At 36.1% G+C, this 18,763-nt stretch overlaps 1 protein-coding gene across 1 annotated transcript in view; it reads left to right on the forward strand.

Annotated features, from left to right (window-relative positions):
- The window catches only part of LOC129224118 (COUP transcription factor 1-like), a 181,167-nt gene that overhangs the window by 15,353 nt on the left and 147,051 nt on the right, over nucleotides 1–18,763 (forward strand). The window contains exon 2 of the mRNA XM_054858528.1: nucleotides 5,219–5,749. Coding sequence (XP_054714503.1) covers nucleotides 5,219–5,749 — 531 coding nt within the window. The remainder of the gene's footprint in view (nucleotides 1–5,218; nucleotides 5,750–18,763) is intronic.

Genomic DNA, 18,763 nt, shown 5'->3' on the forward strand with positions numbered 1-18,763 from the left:
AAAAAAAAGAGGAAAAAAAGGGAGGGGGAAGGAAACAGAATGATATAAGTTTGGGGGAGGGAGAAAAAGTTCGCGCTGTCGCCGCGCCAACCGAGTGAAAAAGAATCTCCTGTCGGCCAACCCCGCAGACGATCGTCTGCCAGAGGGTGGATAAGAGGGAACACTGCGCACAAGCATCCCTCGCACTTGCAGCTCTTCGTCCTTACACAGTGATGCTACTTGTTTGGAAAAGATTGCGTCGCATCTCTTGCAATTCAAAACTGCTTCCGTTTTTGACTCAGTTCAACCACAAAAGCTTGAAGAGTTGGTCTGGGCGATCCAAACGCATTCGTTGTTGAAAATGTTGGGAATGTACTGGTTAATGAGTAGGAGAAATCTGCAGCGCAAATCGTCAGTTTTGAATATGCGTTTCATAGTTCTGTGCAACTAAACTGTGAATTAATTTTTTTTTTTTTTAATATCTTACGTCACTGACGAAAAATTTTTCTCATACGTTTATCTGAATAAGTTATTTTTTTTAGGCTATTTAAAGCATCTGTTTCGAATGTAAAAAGCAAAAGAATTCGCCTGAAGTTCAAGTAGATATTATATTAGAAACTTATTTAAAGCAACATTCATAGCACAGTGGTTTCAAGACTAATATCTGCAGTGGTCGACGTTTCTTCGCGAATCTGAATACTTCGAATGTAAAAGTTTAAGAAAAATAATAAATAAATAAATAAATAAAATAAAAGAAAAAAAAGAATCACCGGTGGTTTAAACCAATTCGAGATTAGAAAGTTTTTAAAACAACGTTAATCACTGAATGGTGTCAAGACTAATCTGCAATGGTTTGCGCTTCTTCATGGATAATATTTATACTTTTTTCCCTTTAATTATGAATGTAATCTGAATTGTTTGGAAGACATTAAGGAGACAACATATTTTTTCGTTCAGTAATAAATACAATTTCATCCCTGCGTGGAGTATTTTTGAAAGCGATAAATCTGCTTTTTCTACTCGATCAGCAATCTTACATAGTTCCAGCTTGAATATTAAAAAGTGCTAAATACATGTTCATTCTTCCGATCTGTAAGCTATTTCTGATTCACTACGTTCTCATAAACTAGCACAACAGGATAGTATTAGAACTCTGATTTCTAATTTTTATGTCTGACTTTAAGATTAGAATATTTGCTCGTGTTCGCTGAAGAATCCAATTCCACAATCATTCGGACACTTTAATCAATCTAACTGAGGAACATTTCCTTTAAGCATCTTGTACTAATTTGAGATTGAAAACTAGTTTTAACAGTTTGTAGTCTTTTCTGAGTAGGTGGAATTACATATATAAGATAAATCCATTCTAAATTTACTGATGCTGTTTCAGTTTCCTTCTTACAATAACATTACTCCTATAATTTTGGTCGCTGTGATGAACAATTAAAAGAATTCTTGCTCAGCTAGAAGTCTATTTTAATTGCTGGAATAAGAAACTTCTGATGAAATCCAAGCTAAATTTGCTGATCTGTTTGACTCAAATTTGTCGAAGCAAAATTTTTTTCAATTTCCTTGTTACAGTAACATTACTTCTGTAATTTCAGTTGCTATGATTAAAAGTAAAAGAAATTCTTTCACAGCTAGTAGTCTATTTTATTTAATAGCTGGAATTACTCTGATAAATCTGAACTAAATTTACTGATGCTGTTTGATTGAAATTTGTTGAAGTAAAATTTCTTTCAATTTCCTTGTAACAGTAACATTACTCCTATAATATCAGTAGCTACGACGGACAGTAAAAGAAATTCTTGCACAGCTAGTAGTCTATTTGAATAAAGTTGCGATTACATATCTCTTATAAATCCAAGCTAAATTTACTGATACTGTTTGATTGAAATTTGTCGAAGCAAAATTTCTTCCAGTTTCCTTGTTACAGTAAAATTACTCCTATAATTTCAGTTGTTATAATGAACAGTTAAAAGAATTCTCGCACAGCTAGTAGTTTATTTCAAAAGCTGGAATTACCAATCTCTGATAAATCCAAGCTTAATTCACTGATGCTGTTTGATTGAAATCGTCGATGTGAAATTTCTTTCTATTTCCATGGAGCAGTGATTTTCCCTATAATTTCAGTTGCTATGATGAACAGTTAAAAGAATTCTCGCACAGCTAGTAGTCTATTTCAAAAGCTGGAATTACCAATCTCTGATAAATCCAAGCTTAATTTACTGATGCTCTTTGATTGAAATCGTCGATATGAAATTTCTTTCTATTTCCATGGAGCAGTGATTTTCCCTATAATTTCAGTTGCTATGATGAACAGTTAAAAGAATTCTCGCACAGCTAGTAGTCTATTTCAAAAGCTGGAATTACCAATCTCTGATAAATCCAAGCTTAATTTACTGATGCTCTTTGATTGAAATTGTCTATGTGAAATTTCTTTCTATTTCCATGGGGAGCAGTGATTCACTAAGTTAAAATTTTTGAAAAGAAGCAAGAAATTTGAAAATCACTTTCTCATAGAGATGTGTTCAACAAAGGAGTGTCTATGAGGAAAATGAATACTATCAACTAATCTGAGTTTATCTCAAACATTCGTACTTATTTCTGAAACCGTTATGTTAATGTGCAATTTTTTAAGATAAAAAATGAAATATAACCATCTCCCACACTACGGTATTTCATAAACTAAAAATACATCTATTTTTTTTAAACCTCAGCCAAATTTAATTAAATACGTTGATAGCATACCCGTCAAAACGAAACTTTAAATAAAACTGTAAGAAAAAACATGTGAGTTTTTAAGGAGAAGAAAAATTGAGTGCTGGTTCTGATACTTTTGACGAGGAGTTATTCGTATCACGTCTTCAATGGAAAGAAAATAGATAAGCAAGCTTTTTGAAAAAAATAATAATAATAAAATGGAAAGATAAAATTTGCTGAGTGTTTTAGGGTGATAAGATAAGTACCAATTTATGTTGAGGAAGTTGGAGTTTCATCCTCTGATAGTGTGCTATATTAAGCCTAAAAACGTTTAATTGGAATAAATGAAAATAAAATAATGCGTTGAATGGCTTGTTAATTTGAATTTGTACTGATTAAAAAGTTTATGTTCTTAATTTATAGAACAACTAGTGGTACCCGCACGGCTTTGCCCGTAGTAGAAAATTAAAAGGTCATTTGGTTCGCCTGTTTATTAACAAATAATGGATGATGAATTTCTCACCAATTTGCTATGGTAATTTGCTCGCCCATGTTACGGTAATTTGCTCGTCCACGTTGTGGTAATTTGCTCGTCCATGTTGTGGTAATTTACTCGTCCATGTTATGATAATTTGCTCGATAAAATGTTCTTAAAATTGGAATAGAAAAAGAAGAAAATCGAATTTTCGAAAAATCGCTTCGAAGTGCTCAGCCCTATGCTACGAACTAAATTTGTGCCAAATTTCGTGAAAAATCGGCCGAATCGTCTAGGTGCTGTGCGCGTAACAGACAATAATCGAGACCTACAGACATACATACTTTCAGCTTTATTATTAGTAAAGAAGATTTCGTATCATAAAAAACAAGAAGAAAAAAAAACATAGATTATTTTGCTCTCTTTTCTGACTTGAAAGTTCACAAAATTCATGTAATGCACTTCGATTAGAAAAATATTGATGCAACTATTTTCGAAAATCTATCGGTAATTTTTTAATACAATATTCTGAAGAAAGTTGAGTTCAGCTGGCTTTTACTGGAACATTTGTTTACAGACAGATGCACTTTGATGCCATGATAGTGAAAAGAATGCATACTGAAACTTGATGTCGCTTTATCACATATTACTTCTACATTTATTGATAATATCAGCGCTGATTTAAATTAGACAAATTTACCATTTTCTCTTTTCAAAAGCTCAAAAAATTGTTTATCCACCAAATATATCGATTTTTATTCAAGAGAAAAGACAGTGGAATATCAGAAATCATATGTTGCTATCTAGCTTTTGTTACTTAATGACAACCGTATAAATCTACTTAGATGAGCAGCTAGCGTTTTAAAAAAATACCTTTTTTTAAAAGAAACGATTCATGTGAAAAACAAGCTGTGATTTTCGAGTTCATCTTTGGATGTTCTTTTAAAATTGTATTATAATGAATACATACAACTAGAGACTGCCTCTATTCTAACTATTATCACTCAATCGGAAGTCCTTAAAATAATTTAAAAGGAATCTGTTCACATTTTTCGATAACAAGTACTAATGCTGCTATTCTTTTTAAACGCGGAAGTCAAAACATCTTACAGAATGCTGTTTTTGTGGGTGATTTTACTTGCGATGAACCTGCATAATTATGCTTTTCTTTATTAAAAAAAAAAAAAAAAAAAATACAGCAAAAGTACATGAGCAAGACTTATATTGTGACGTGGTTGTTTCTTATTAACTAAAACTTGCTTCTGTGCGCTGATTAATGTACACATTCCTCTTGCCACATTCCTTTTCCCTTCTCCAGCGCCACTAACAGCACATTTTCCCTAAAAATGTACTTAAAGTAACTGGATAATAAAGTGCGAAAAGTAACTTGAACTACTTAACTAAGAAAATAAAAGTTCACTCACGACTTTTCGTAGTGTGTTAAGCACTTTTACTACACCGATAAAGAAGCTCCATTGAAGTCTTAAAAATAGCCACTTGCTGCATTTTCTCGACAATTTTTTTTTCCTTTTTATTATGCTAAATTAATAATTAGAGTACTACTATGTAGTTAGTTGCTTCGTTTGAGGTGTGTGTTCATTTTGGCTCTACATGCTGTCCCTAGTGTCCTCCCAACAATTAATTGTGTGTGTCAAGTTAGTGAAAAATATCTTTTAAACGAAACTTTAACTGATAGTAATTAGTGTACCACGATGCGTGTGTGTCCATTTTGGCTCTACATGCTGTCTCTTGTGTCATTCAACAATTAATTGTGTGTATCAAGTTAATGAAATATATTTTTTAAAGAGAAACTTTAACTGTCAATAATTAGTGTAGTGCAACGATGCAGTTCGTTGCTTCGTGCGAGGTGTGTGTCCATTTTTCTCTACATGCTGTTTCTTGTTTCCTCCAATAATTAATTGTGTGTATCAAGTTAATCTTTAAGAAGAAACTTTAACTGTCAATAATTAGTGTTGTGTGGTGCAACGATGCAGTTCGTTGCTTCGTGTGAGGTGTGTGTCCATTTTGGCTCTACATGCTGTCTCTTGTGTCCTCCCTCAGCGGTCCAGCGGGGGCGGGTTCCCCCTAGCCAGCACACCCTTCCCGGCCAGATGCCAGTGACGAACGGCGACGGGCTGAACGGGTCCCACTCCTTCCTCTCCAGCTTCATCTCTCTCCTACTGCGGGCCGAGCCCTACCCGCCGTCCCGCTACGCGCAGTGCATGCAGCCCAACAACATCATGGGCATCGACAACATCTGCGAGCTGGCGGCACGCCTTCTCTTCAGCGCCGTCGAGTGGTCGCGGAACATCCCCTACTTCCCTGACCTTCAGGTGACCGACCAGGTGGCGCTCCTGAGGCTCGTTTGGAGCGAACTTTTCGTGCTCAACGCGTCGCAGTGTTCCATGCCACTACACGTGGCGCCCCTCCTGGCAGCGGCGGGGCTACACGCCTCGCCCATGGCTGCGGACAGAGTGGTTGCCTTCATGGACCATATACGAATCTTTCAGGAACAGGTGGAAAAACTGAAGGCGTTACACGTCGACGCGGCAGAATACAGTTGCCTCAAAGCCATAGTCCTCTTCACAACAGGTGAGTCCATTGCTTACATACATACATTTCCTTCGCAATCACGCTCATAGTGTGGCTCTGGTAACTTGATGCTCGACCTTGGACGAGTTCATTTGAGCTCAAGTTGAATGATGAGAAATGCTTAGATTGGCACAGCGCCAGCAATCGCTATCGCAACTTCAATCAGCTTTTTTTATCCCTATTTTAACAATTGGAGTCGCTTAAACCTCAGCGGATATGAAGTCAATTTATCAGAGTCAGACTATGGCGAATCAAATGGTTCTGTTCTATCCAAATCAAAGTGTCAATCTGTGCAGTTACTGCACAGATATCTGACAATTGCTGACTTATGGAAGCATTCACTGGCTGATTCGAACCTCCATCAGACACCTCAAATGTTGATTAAAGCCTTCTGATTGGTTGAAAAAGCCATCAGACGGAGGTTCGGTTGCCCGACCGAGGTTTGAATACGTTGGTGAATGCTACCATTAGGTCTTTATAGTTTTAGACTACAGTATGTCCCTTGGACAACTTAAGAAACAATCTTTTGACCAGTTTACCTCAATCTATCATTATAATTTGAAATTCATCATCTCAAGACACTATGAATATAGTCACGCAAATAGTTAACCCAATAAAAATTAAGCAATTTATTAGAACGTGGCCGAAAGTTCCTACAGAGGTAGAAGTTAAGAGCACCACTACTTCTCATCTCAAGCCAATAAAATAAGACCCTAAGAGACGTTTCGAAAACCTGGTAGCTACCGATCCTCGGGTCTCAAACTTATGATACATAGGTTAAGGATACCAGTAACAGACAAGGATCCAGTAACAGACAGTCATAAGTTTGGATTGAAATAACAAGCATTTTAGGCGGGTAAAACGGATGTTGCTGCGACCCATTATTACGGGGCAACCATCTAGTGTTATCAGAGTGAATTTTATGAGCCAGTTGGTACTTACAAGGCAGTGGTGGTAGGTTGTGAACAGTTACCACGAGGTCTTCCGATGTTTCATGTTCATTTGAATTTAATAAGGTTTTAGATCTAAAATTAAAGAACTTTTGCACATTTTGAAGAGAAAAAGGGAATTTTGTCTGCTACTCATCCTTTCCTCATCCTGTCTGTTGCTGAGTACAATCAGAATTTTGAGTGTCTGTTACTGGAGGGTTGCACCTTTTTCCGAAACTGAGCAAATAAAAATACAATTAACTAATCCAGAGGATCCAGAAGCAGCCGAACGTTAGACGAGATGTAGTTGCATGAGAGAAAAATTGTTTTAAATGTCTAAATACGATAAAAGGCTCAAAAAAATTGAGTTAACCTGAAAGGGATGTCTTAAGCATGTCGGTTACTGGTGCCGATACCCTAAATGTACAGTATGTGGTTAAGAAATATTACTGGCGGCTACTTGACAATTATACGGCAACCGGCATCCTGACGTTTCCCGGTGAGTATGTTACCATAAACTTTATCCCGCGTAGACTTGTTTTGTACTAATGATGCTCTCATTGCGTGGCGAAAATTATTTTCGGCCTTAGGACTCGATCACGAACCGTATTTGTTCTTTCGTGGTACGATTGTTTTCTCAGTTGTTTGGGATCAGAGAACTGTCATTAATTTGAAATGCCGGCTACTGTGTTGAACCAAATGACAGGCATAAACTTAGTTTTCAAACCTATCAAATGCTCTGTGTAGAAAAGTTTTTTTTCATTGTGGGAGAAAATTTGAGACTGATTTCTAGATACAAACGTGTTCTAAGAATGGTAAAGACGGAAATTACTTGCATTGTTGTCTTGAATCAGGGGCCAACAAGCATAGATAATCAAAAGGGTGTTTCGGTGATAAGTCCTATTTTTTATTTAAGTTTATTCATTGCAATTTTATTTTTATTTATTTATTTATGAATTTTTGGTTCTCAGTACCAAGAAAAGTAACTTGAAAACTCCAGTAACGATTTTTTTTTTCAATAATCCTTATACATGTTTGCATTAAAACAAAAGTTATGTCCCAGATTTTGGCATATGATTTTCATTGGGAGAAATACTGACAATGCCCATTTCAATCAAAATTTGAATTTAAGTGCTTTAATGCAATTTATTTTATTTTCTTTGAAGTTTTTGTACTCTTGATACTACATATTTGGTGCCTTGTGTTACTTGAACAAATGAACTAAGTTGAACTGACGGCAAATAAGTTATAGCATTTACATAAACATCTTACATTTAATTTTGAATGAAAAATTTCGACGTGCATTCCATATTAGTCTCCTCACTGGCAGTTCCATAGTACTTTGTTCCGACGGTTTGTCGAAGATACATTCTTCATACGCTTCATCCCCTCTTCAAAATGTGTAAATATTTGCTCTTCTAAGAGTTTTTGGAGAGGAAAATAGAAATGTTAGAATCTCTTAACATTGAAGTGGAAGAGGAACACTCAAGTTTTTATTCATTGATCTGTTGTGTGAAAAATAAAATTTTTTCAAAGTATTATCCACGAAGCTTTGGAAGACATTAATTTTGTGCAAATGTTTCCGGTACCATAACCTTTCGTTGCCTCCATACACTAAATGGAATTGAGTATCGACCAGATAAATGGCCATAATGGTTAATAGGCACATTAGCTAGCCATATATGATGAGGTACATTGTACTTTTGAATAAATTATTTTTTGTAGAAGTCTAACTCTAATGAAGCACCTAGTGTAAGTGCCAAGATTAAAACTTCGGAAATAACTACTATAAATGCTAGACGAAACTGTCATCTGTTTTGAGAGAGGAGATGATACTAGTAGCTTTAGAAGGCGCTGCTATACAGCCTGATTTAGAAAAAACGTTTCAATGAAAGCCTACTTACAGTTTGAACTATGGTTTTGACAAAATCTTTAACGCATCTTATTACGTCCCCTTGTTTATCCTTGCTCTAAGTATTAATAAACAAGAAATGAATGAATGAAATGACTGCTTTGTGGTGTTTTACATATTCTGTAGCTGCTTTCTTAATCGATAGAGTCTTTATGTAGGCACTATTTTGTGGCACGTCATTATTGCCTGCTGATTATTTTTGATCACCTTTTTTCTTCTTTACCGGAAAAATTTCAACTTTTCAGGGGGATCCCCCTATTATTTCTTTAAAGTCACTATAGTCCAGGTAAACCTAACCTGGCAGCATTGTGAAGGCTACGCAGATCCTAATCACAGCATTTCGACCTCGCCACGTTCGGTTTGCCCCAACTGTAGTGTCTTTTGATACTCCATCGTAATTTGTCAGACTCGCCCACTTTTATCTTTTCGCAATCTCTGGAAAAGATCTTGCAGTGCTGTTAGATTAACTACTATCACCTGTCACGCGTTTTTAATCGTCAAAGGTCACCTTTGATTCTTTGGAATCACCAGACACTGACACACGTCAAGAAATCACCAAGAAGCTTTTGCAGATCGCCAAAAAAAAAAAAAAAATTCCCATGATGCAACTTTTTGATCTTCACTAACAAGAATCAGTTCATTAATAGCCTATGATTTTCTCCTAAACAATCGCCCACAATCTCCTAAATAATCACCCCTTTTTATCTTTTCGCAATCTCTGGAAAAGATCTTTCAGTGTTGTTAGATTAACTGCGATCAATTGCCATACGTTTTTAATCGACAAACGTCACCTTTGATTCTTTTGAATCACTAGACACTGATACACTTCAAGAAATCACCAAGAAGTTTTTGCAAATCGCCAAAAAAAAAAAAAAGTTCACATTATGCAACTTCTCGATCTTCACCAATTAGAATCAGTTCATTAATAGCCTATGATTTTCACCCAAAACAATCGCCCACAATCTCCTAAATAATCGCCCCCTTTTATCTTTCCGCAATCTCTGGAAAAGATCTTGCAGTGCTGTTAGATTAACTGCGATCACCTGTCACACGTTTTGAATCGTCAAAGGTCAGAAGGTCACCTTTGATTCTTTGGAATCACTAGACACTGACACACTTCAAGAAATCACCAAGAAATTTTTGCAGATCACCAAAAAAAAAATCCCATGATGCAACTTTTTGATCTTTACTAACAAGAATCAGTCCATTAATAGCCTATGATTTTCTCCTAAACAATCGCCCACAATCTCCTAAATAATCGCCCCCTTTTATCTTTCCGCAATCTCTGGAAAAGATCTTGCAGTGCTGTTAGGTTAACTGCGATCAATTGCCACACGTTTTGAATCGACAAACGTCACCTACGATTCTTTTGAATCACTAGACACTGATACACTTCAAGAAATCACCAAGAAGTTTTTGCAAATCGCCAAAAAGAGAAAAAAAAGTTCACATTATGCAATTTCTCGATCTTCACCTATTAGAATCAGTTCATTAATAGCCTATGATTTTCACCTACACAATCGCCCACAATCTCCTTATCTTTCCGCAATCTCTGGAAAAGATCTTGCAGTGCTGTTGGATTAACTGCGATCACCTGTCACACGTTTTGAACCGTCAAAGATCAGAAGGCCACCTTTGATTCTTTGGAATCACTAGACACTGACACACTTCAAGAAATCACCAAGAAGTTTTTGCAGATCGCCAAAAAAAAAAAAAGTTCACATGATGCAACTTTTCGATCTTCAACAAAAATCAGTTCATTAATAGCCCATGATTTTCTCCTGACCATAAACTACAACCTGTTCCCGCCCAAAAAATGTCATTAGCAATTTAGAGTAAAGAAGAAAAGAACAAAATGGAAGTGGAACCCATATCGCATTTAAAAACTGGGGAAGATGGTGGTTCTCCCACGACCAAATTCTTCGTGCTGAAGAGTCACCGAGGCGTGTCTAATGTCGATTATGGTTAGTCCGGGCTTGGAATATAGAAAACCTGACTTGACCCGGTCGGCGTAATGGTCTGTGACATCAGTGTTTTCCTCTGTCGATGAATGCTTTGGGGAATTCATTTTCCAGCCTGTCACCGTGGTCATTGTCATTTCGCAAATTGCAAAAAGAATTGTCACAACTATCTGATCCAACTTTTGATTTCGTTTCGGTGAGGCTTGATTAATTCCGCAATTTTTTTTCCCTTCCTTCGTGTGAGTGTGTGCTTTCTTTTTCTTTATTTGTTTATATTTTGGTTATGCTTGAAACGATTCTTTTTGTTTGTTTCCTTCATATTTTTTCTCTAGAAAATCGTTTTTGTGCACCATGGCTTGTTGACAACTAAAAGAAAAGGAAGTCGAATCACTAACATCTTTATTCAGAATTTACTGTTGCAAAAAATATTATGAATCGTATTCTTCTCACTCTGATTTTATTTTGCCCTTCATTGATTTTCTTTTGCAAATTATTATTATTATTTTGGCAACAAAAGTATTATATATGATGCGATCGTTTTAACTGGATCGTGGTGTTTTTCTGTACTAGCGGTACCCGCACGGCTTTGCCCATAGTTGAAAATTAAGAGGTCATTTGGTTCGCATGTATATTTACAAATAATGGATGATGAATTTCTCGCCAATTTGCTATGTTTATTTCCTTGCCTATGGTCGCATATGGTAGTTTGCTCGTTCACGTTATGGTAATTTGCTAGTCCACTTATGGTAATTTGTTCGTCCACGTTCTGATAATTTGCTCGGTAAAATGTTCATTGGAATAGAAAAAGAACAAAATCGAATTTTCGAAAAATCGCTTCGAGATGCTCCCCCCTATGCTACGAACTCATTTTGTGCCAAATTTCATGAAAATCGGTCGAATGGTCAATGCGCTATGCACATAACAGACAGAGATCCAGACTTTCAGCTTTATTATTAGTAAAGATGAAGATGATGTTATCGTTTTGATTGGATCGTGGTTTATTTCTGTAATATTGGCAGAGAATACTGAGATGATATCACTGATGATTAGGCGATCAATATGTTCCTGGCATTGTGTGACAGCCATCTAGGGCCAGCGTTTCTGAACCTGTGGTCAGGCGGACCGGCAACGGTCCGCAGAAATATTTGACCGGTCCTCAGAGATTTTTGCTCGTTCCATGCTCGTCCCAAACATTTCTTTACTCCCCCCCCCCCCCAAAAAAAAACAGTAAAGTTTTACTTACATATTTATTAATTCATTCATCATTAGTATGCATCATTATTATCATCATTATCATTGTTATTATTTTGAAAAAAAAAAAAAAAGTCTGCCAATCGCAAAATGTTCTCACTGTTTAACGGTCCCCGAGTCATAATTTTCTTTTATTTTACGGAAAAAAAAAGAAAGAAAAGTGGGAAAAAACCCTCACGGTGCCGTAAAACAAATTTACATGTTTTTAACGGTTCGCAAATGTAAGGTCTCTCTCTCTTTTTTTTTTCAAAAAAAAAAGGAAAAGAAGAAAAAACATCACCGGTCCACGATTTTTTTGAAAAGCTCTTACCAGTCTACGGGTCAAAAAAGCTTGTCTATACAATTGCAAAATACATTATCAAAAGATCTTTGTTATACGAGTTCTTGAAATATAGTTAGCAAATAAAATCGCAAAAAAAAAGCACATTTTATTTTTTACTGATTTTTATTTGCGATAGTAAAAATTCTTATTGATTTGTTTTACAATCTCATCCGCACAGTATAAATCTCAACTGCCGCAAGTTAAATGAAAGTGCCAAAAGATTTAGGGAGTTATAATCAATTTTAAATCACAATTGCGCTATTTTTCCGAAAGAGATGCTCCCTCAAGGATTTTCTAAAATACTTCGATCAGCAATCAACCTACATTTCAGCGAAATATTTTAACTAGATTATTTGTGCCATCACTCCAAGTGACCTTACAATTCTTCGGAAGTCATTTTTGATTGGCAGTTGAATTTGATTGACAAATGAGCTGTCACTTGGGAAATTCTCTATTGGATTTTAATTTACGTCTATACTTATATTTTTAGAATCAAGTGTTCCTTTCCAATTTCCGCATAAGAATTAGAATGTTGGGAGAAACACGCCTAAACTGCTCTCTCTCTCTCTCTGTGTAGATTTCAACGTTTTCTTTCTTTTTTTTTTTTAATTGATGCTTAAGTTTTTGGAATCGTCCGTAGTTTTTATTTATAGTCGTTTTCAAAGAGCATTTGTTATAAATTGTACTATTAATTCGTGTCCAGCGTGAATGCTGATTTTGTTTTCTTTATTAAATTTTTTATAAATAAAAGTTTATTATTTTATATGCTTACTAAATTACTAATTGTTTTGAATTACAACTTCCAGTTTTTTTGAATCTCAGATTATAACTTATTCCAAAAATATAATTAAGTGTCTCACCCTTTCAATTCGTTTCTTTGAATCATGAATTAGCTTCAAACGATAGAACGAGTGATAAACGAGTGATAAAACGAATGTCTCGACAACAAAAAATTTTCGGTGTTCGAGTCAAATAATCAGAAAAGTTATTTTCTTGTTTTGACTTGCTAAGTCGAGCTGAAAAAGACGTTCCAACTTTCTAGCTGTTTTAGTTAGGTTTCTGACCTTATAAATATAGAACTTTAAAAGGGTTAAATTTTTTTACAACTTCAATGCATCCGAAACCTTGTAAAATCAGATGAATAAATACTTTTGTGCTGAAAAGTAAAGTGAGAAATTACAACGTCATTACTGCAGGCACGTGTTTCGGCGTTACGAGGAACGCCTCTTTCAATGCAAAAGAAATGAGCTTGTGGATGAAAAGACATCTGACAAAAGCCAAGAGCCAGAAAAGCAAATATTTTAAGATAAAAATAGCGGATTAACCAACCACCAATGAGAAAATTATAAACCAACGAAGAACCAATAGGAATGCAAATAGAGAGGGGTTCCTTGTAACGCCGAAACACGTGTGTGCAGGAATCTGCAATTTGTGCTTTTTGACGTTGTCATTTCTTACTTTAACCTTGTAAAATTGTTTGCTTTTATACAAAAATTGTGATTACTTTATCCGAGTTGGTTTTAATTCGTGTTGGATTATTTATAAAAGCCTTTCTTCCTTTGTTCGTTTGTTTAGTTTTCTTTATTTGCTTTCACGGGTCAAAAAGTAGCTACATTGAATGTCAAAACCTTTTTGAAGCATAAACGCATTTTTGCATTGTTAATAGATTCAAAAGATAAAAATTAACCGCTATCGCACATGCACTTTGAAGAAATAAGCTTGCATTTCAAAGACCATTTCTGTGCGGTTCCCTCAACTCTAAAAAACGGCAATTTGAGGTTAGAAGACCATACAATTGTACTCTTGTACCATACGCTTTAAGAAAGGAGATTTTATCGTTTTTATCTTTGGTCAGTTGTTGCCCAGCAGCATCAAATGATGACTAGATAAACTAATGTACCATGCGTAATAAGATCTCAAAATAGGCCAAAGTTTTTTTTATATGCTTTTGATAAAATTTTAATGTTTTTTAGGTAGTTTTCCTTCATGTTGGTTTTTCATCGTTCTTTTTTTGAATTCTGGTGTTCTTTTTTATACGGATCATTTATCTCGGCTTTAAACATTTGCTCAATCAATTACAGAAAACGGTCTTATTTTTTCGGGAGTAAATTTAATGTAAAGTAATGTTCTTATCCTTACCATGTTTATTTTAACTGTACAATAGAAGTTTAATGTACGTTGCAAAAATTGTAACTTATTGTAGCTTTTAGACCACCAAATTGTTCCTTATAGATCGCTTAATAGATAGATGCAAAGGCGTAACGAATAAAAGAAACAATGTCTCTCGAAATTGAACTTTGTTTAGGGAATGTTCCTAAAATTTCAACATCAGATAATGGCCATTTTACGTAACGCAAGGGCACACTTCTAGATTTTTCAAGCAGAATGTAGCCAATGCGTTTTCTGACTGTCCTTGGTGAAGTTTCGGCACTCGTCAATATTTGAAGAGTTGACACATGCTATATGTTTTAACGTTCTCTTGTCGAAGTAATTGGATTTGTGTAGTTTAATGTACGTTGCAGAAATACTAACTTATCGTGGATTTTAGATCAACAAATTGTTCCGCATAGATCGCTTACCATGGATAGATGCAAAGGCGTAACGAATAAAAGAAACACTGTCTCTCGAGTTTGAACTTGGTTTAGGGAATGTTCCAAAATTTCAACATCAGATAATGGCCATTTTACGTAACGCAACGGCACCTTCTAGATTTTTCAAGCAGAAGTAGCCAATGCGTTTTTCTGACTATCCTTGGTGAAGTTTCTGCACTCGTCAATATTTGAAGAGTTGAGCACATGCTATATGTTTTAACGTTCTCTTGTCGAAGTAATTGGATTTGTGTAGTTTTATGTATGTTGCAGAAATTGTAACTTATCGTGGATTTTAGACCAAAAAATTGTTCCACATAGATCGCTTACTATAGCTAGATGCAAAGGCGTAACGAATAAAAGAAACAATGTCGCTCGAAATTGAACTTTGTTTAGGGAATGTTCCGAAATTTTCAACATCAGATAATGGCCATTTTATGTAACGCAAGGGCACACTTCTAGAGTTTTTCAAGCAGAAGTAGCAAATGCGTTTTTCTGACTATCCTTGGTGAAGTTTCGGCACTCGTCAATATTTGAAGAGTTGACACACGTTATATGTTTTAACGTTCTCTTGCCGAAGTAATTGGATTTGATTTGGTTTTTCTTTCACAAGCGAAAGACAGCACGGTTATCGATCGTTAATAGCCTTGTCAACCAGTTACATAAACACATAATTTTGTTTTTGAGTATGAGTTGTTTCAGGGGCGCCCCGAACTCAAAATTTGGGAGGGTAGAAATTCTCAATTTGCCGAATAGAACTCCAAATTTTTCCGAATCGTCTGACAAGATTTTCTGGACTAAGGAACTTATTGGGAGGTCACAGTGACCTCCCATTGGGGCAATCCTGCATTGTTTTGTTAAAACACTATATAACTAAACCGCTGCACCAGAGACGACCAATCACTAGCGCAGCCAGAATTACCTTCTGTAGGGTGCTTTTGATTGAAAATCTTTGCATATGTTTTTACTACTGTATTACAATTGGCAATAATGTAAAACCCACGGCCTCTGAGGGGTGCCTCCCCCACGGTGCCCCACTGCAGCCAATTAAATACTAAATATTATAGTGACCCCTAAAATTTGTCATGTATCTGGTTCTTACTTTTAGTCATCAGTGGCTAACTTAATGTTCAGCAATAGTGAAATTAGAAATCATTGTGGATCTAAACATAAAAATGTGATACCGTGCAGATGAATATAATCCAAAACAATTGTTCAAATGGGCCGGAAACAGTTCCTCGCTATTATTAAATGATGACTGCTTTATAAACCTATGTTATAATAATTTCCAAAGATGTTTCGATAATTGTAAATCAATGGATTTCCTTATTTAAGAACATGAGGGCCTGTGAGAAGACCAGAATTTGAGAAGATTTTGAGTAATTTTTCAGGTGTCTAACCTGGGTTTAATTTATGTAGAATCTCATGGAAGCTGAATTCCTGCCCTTCTTCTCAATTTTATGTAATTTTAGCATTTTAGACGGGATTCGGGCTATTTACGGGTAAAAATGGTGGAGACAACAGGGCTCCTGTACTAGTTCTGGTAGAAATTGTGCTCTGGGGTCTAACTGAGTTTGAAAAGATCTCTAATCAAAGCAATATATCCTGTTTTACTTTTATCTTCGTTTTTTACGTTTATTTCAGGTTTTTCCCGGTGTAAAGATAACAATTTTTTAATATATGTACTAGGGTGGTTCAAAAAAACCTTTTTTCAGCTACAATCCAAGACACCCCCTAATTTTCACACTTACGAATAGTGTTATGCTGTAAAAGTTTTAGCTTCTTACTCAAATTTTAAGAGGGTGCTCAATGACCCCTTCATTTAACATTCGCCGTAGCATAAAAAATGTCATAAATTTAGAAACATTTCATTTCTCCATCTTTTTTTTTGTAAATAATTATTTTATTGCAATGTATATGCATAATACTCGTGTATATTATAATACGTAGCGTTGTTTTTTCATTTCAATGTATTTTTAACCCCCCTCCCCACACTGATGGAGTTTGGGGGAGGGGGTTGAGCAACCTCTTTCAGTTGAAATAGAAAGCTAAAATTCTTCCAGTATATTGCTATTTACAAGTCTAAAGATATTGAGGGGTGTCCTGTTATCTAGGAGAAACTTTTTTTTACATGTATTTTTGAGCCACCCTAATGTGCAAGGGCGCCCATGTGCAAAATGTTAAGGGGGGGGGGGGGCTTCAAAAATTTTCCCCATGGTTAAGCAGAAAATTTTCCCCATGGAAACCGATTTCAGTACAGATTAGCGATATTAAAATTTGACATTTTTAATAACGTATTCATTAATGGCTGGAAAAGAAATTTTTATACATTTTTGCAAAGAAAAAACACTAAAAGCAAGGAAGTTCTCATTTCTAGGAGGGGGGCTTGAGCCCCCCCCCCCTTGCCCTCCTATATGGGCGCCCTTGCTAATGTGAATGTTCCGCTGACAAATAGTACACAACGGGAAAATTTAGTTTACCATTTTTCTCTAAACAGTGATCGCCTGAGATATTTTTTATTCATGCATCTCAAGCAACAATAGTAAATATTTACCTCCCACAAATGCGCAAATATTTAGCCACAGTGACCGCAAGAGTTTTCAAGTTTTTTGAAACATCGAAGCCACAACTTGTGTGCCATCTCGTGCTTAATAAATGCGCATTTCTCGGTTTATTTCACAACGGAGAAAAAGAGTAAAAACGATTCTCTCGGTGACAAACACGTTTTTATCGTTCCAGTAGTTTCGCCAAAAGATTTTTAAATACGATAGAAGACGACGTCACTCTTTAGACGCGGATATTGAAGTGGATTGGTCGTGTCTTGCACAATGTCTTCTGAAATGATCACGTGGTCGGTGTCATTTTTCTCCTTTCATAAGGAAGAATGTTTGTTAGCGAGAGACGTCAGTTCGGGAGTTGTTGGATCGATGACAAATGGCGAAAGCTGGAACTTTGATTCATTGTAACACTAAGTTTTCACACTGAAGCATTGCAAATAAAAATAATTTTGGTTTTATGTGCCTTTTATGCAAGAATAAGGGCAAAGTAATGTTTGGTTAAATAAACATAACTGATAGGCACAGGGCCGTGCACAGAAATTTTTCGGCCCGTCACAAATGACTTTTACGCCCCCCCCATAATGTTTACCCCTATATTTCACCCCTCATTTTAAAAATATTGGGCCACCTTCAGGCTGGCCAACCGGTGTCCCTTCTCCTCCCCCCCCCCCATGTGCACGCCCCTGGATAGGCAGTACATTTGTGAGAGGCATTTATTAAATGGAAAAAAACCTGCAAGGCGAAAATAATGTGGTCCCGTACCAGTAGCGTACACAGTGATGCACCCCCCCCCGCAAGATTTATAAGTGCGCCCCTCCCCCACAGTATATTTTTTTTCAATTTTAACTTTGTGTGTGTGTGTGTGTATTTTTAGAGTGTGTGCCCACAAACCTCTTGCGCCCCCCCCCCACCCCGCGTAGCAGTGGTATCTGTACGCCACTGTCCCTTACAATAATTTAAAATCATTGTTGAAAAATTGAATTACATTTAACGCAGTGAGTGGACTTGAACGCTGGCCCGTCATTTGCGGGGGAGGGGGGGGCACCGGCCTTGAAAATTTTTTGCAGTTATATAAAGCGCAGCAACTTAATTTTTTTTATTTTTCCCCTTTAGTACTTCAGCTTTATTGTGCAAGCTTACTTATCTGGTTTTGCTGAAAATAAAGCACGAGAAAAAAAAAAAAAAAAAAACCGTCAAGTTCCAACCTTTCCCCCATTTGTTAGCATGGAGTCCAAAAGGTGCTTCTTAAAATATTTCAAAAACTCATTTCTGCAGATTCTGCGCTTTAACTTCCCACGGCGGTAGGAGTAGGTGTGATTTTTCTTGTTTTCCGATAAAAATTGCATTGAGTATAACACTAGGGTGGTTCAAAAAAAAAACTTTTTTTCAGCTCGAGTCCAGGACACCCCTGTTTTTTTTAGACTTACTAATAGTGTTATGCTGTAAAAGTTTTAGCTTCTTACTCAAATTTTAAGACGGTGTTCAATGACCCC

This window comes from Uloborus diversus, chromosome 6 (genome assembly GCF_026930045.1).
Source record: "Uloborus diversus isolate 005 chromosome 6, Udiv.v.3.1, whole genome shotgun sequence".
Taxonomy (NCBI): Eukaryota; Metazoa; Arthropoda; class Arachnida; order Araneae; family Uloboridae; genus Uloborus; species Uloborus diversus.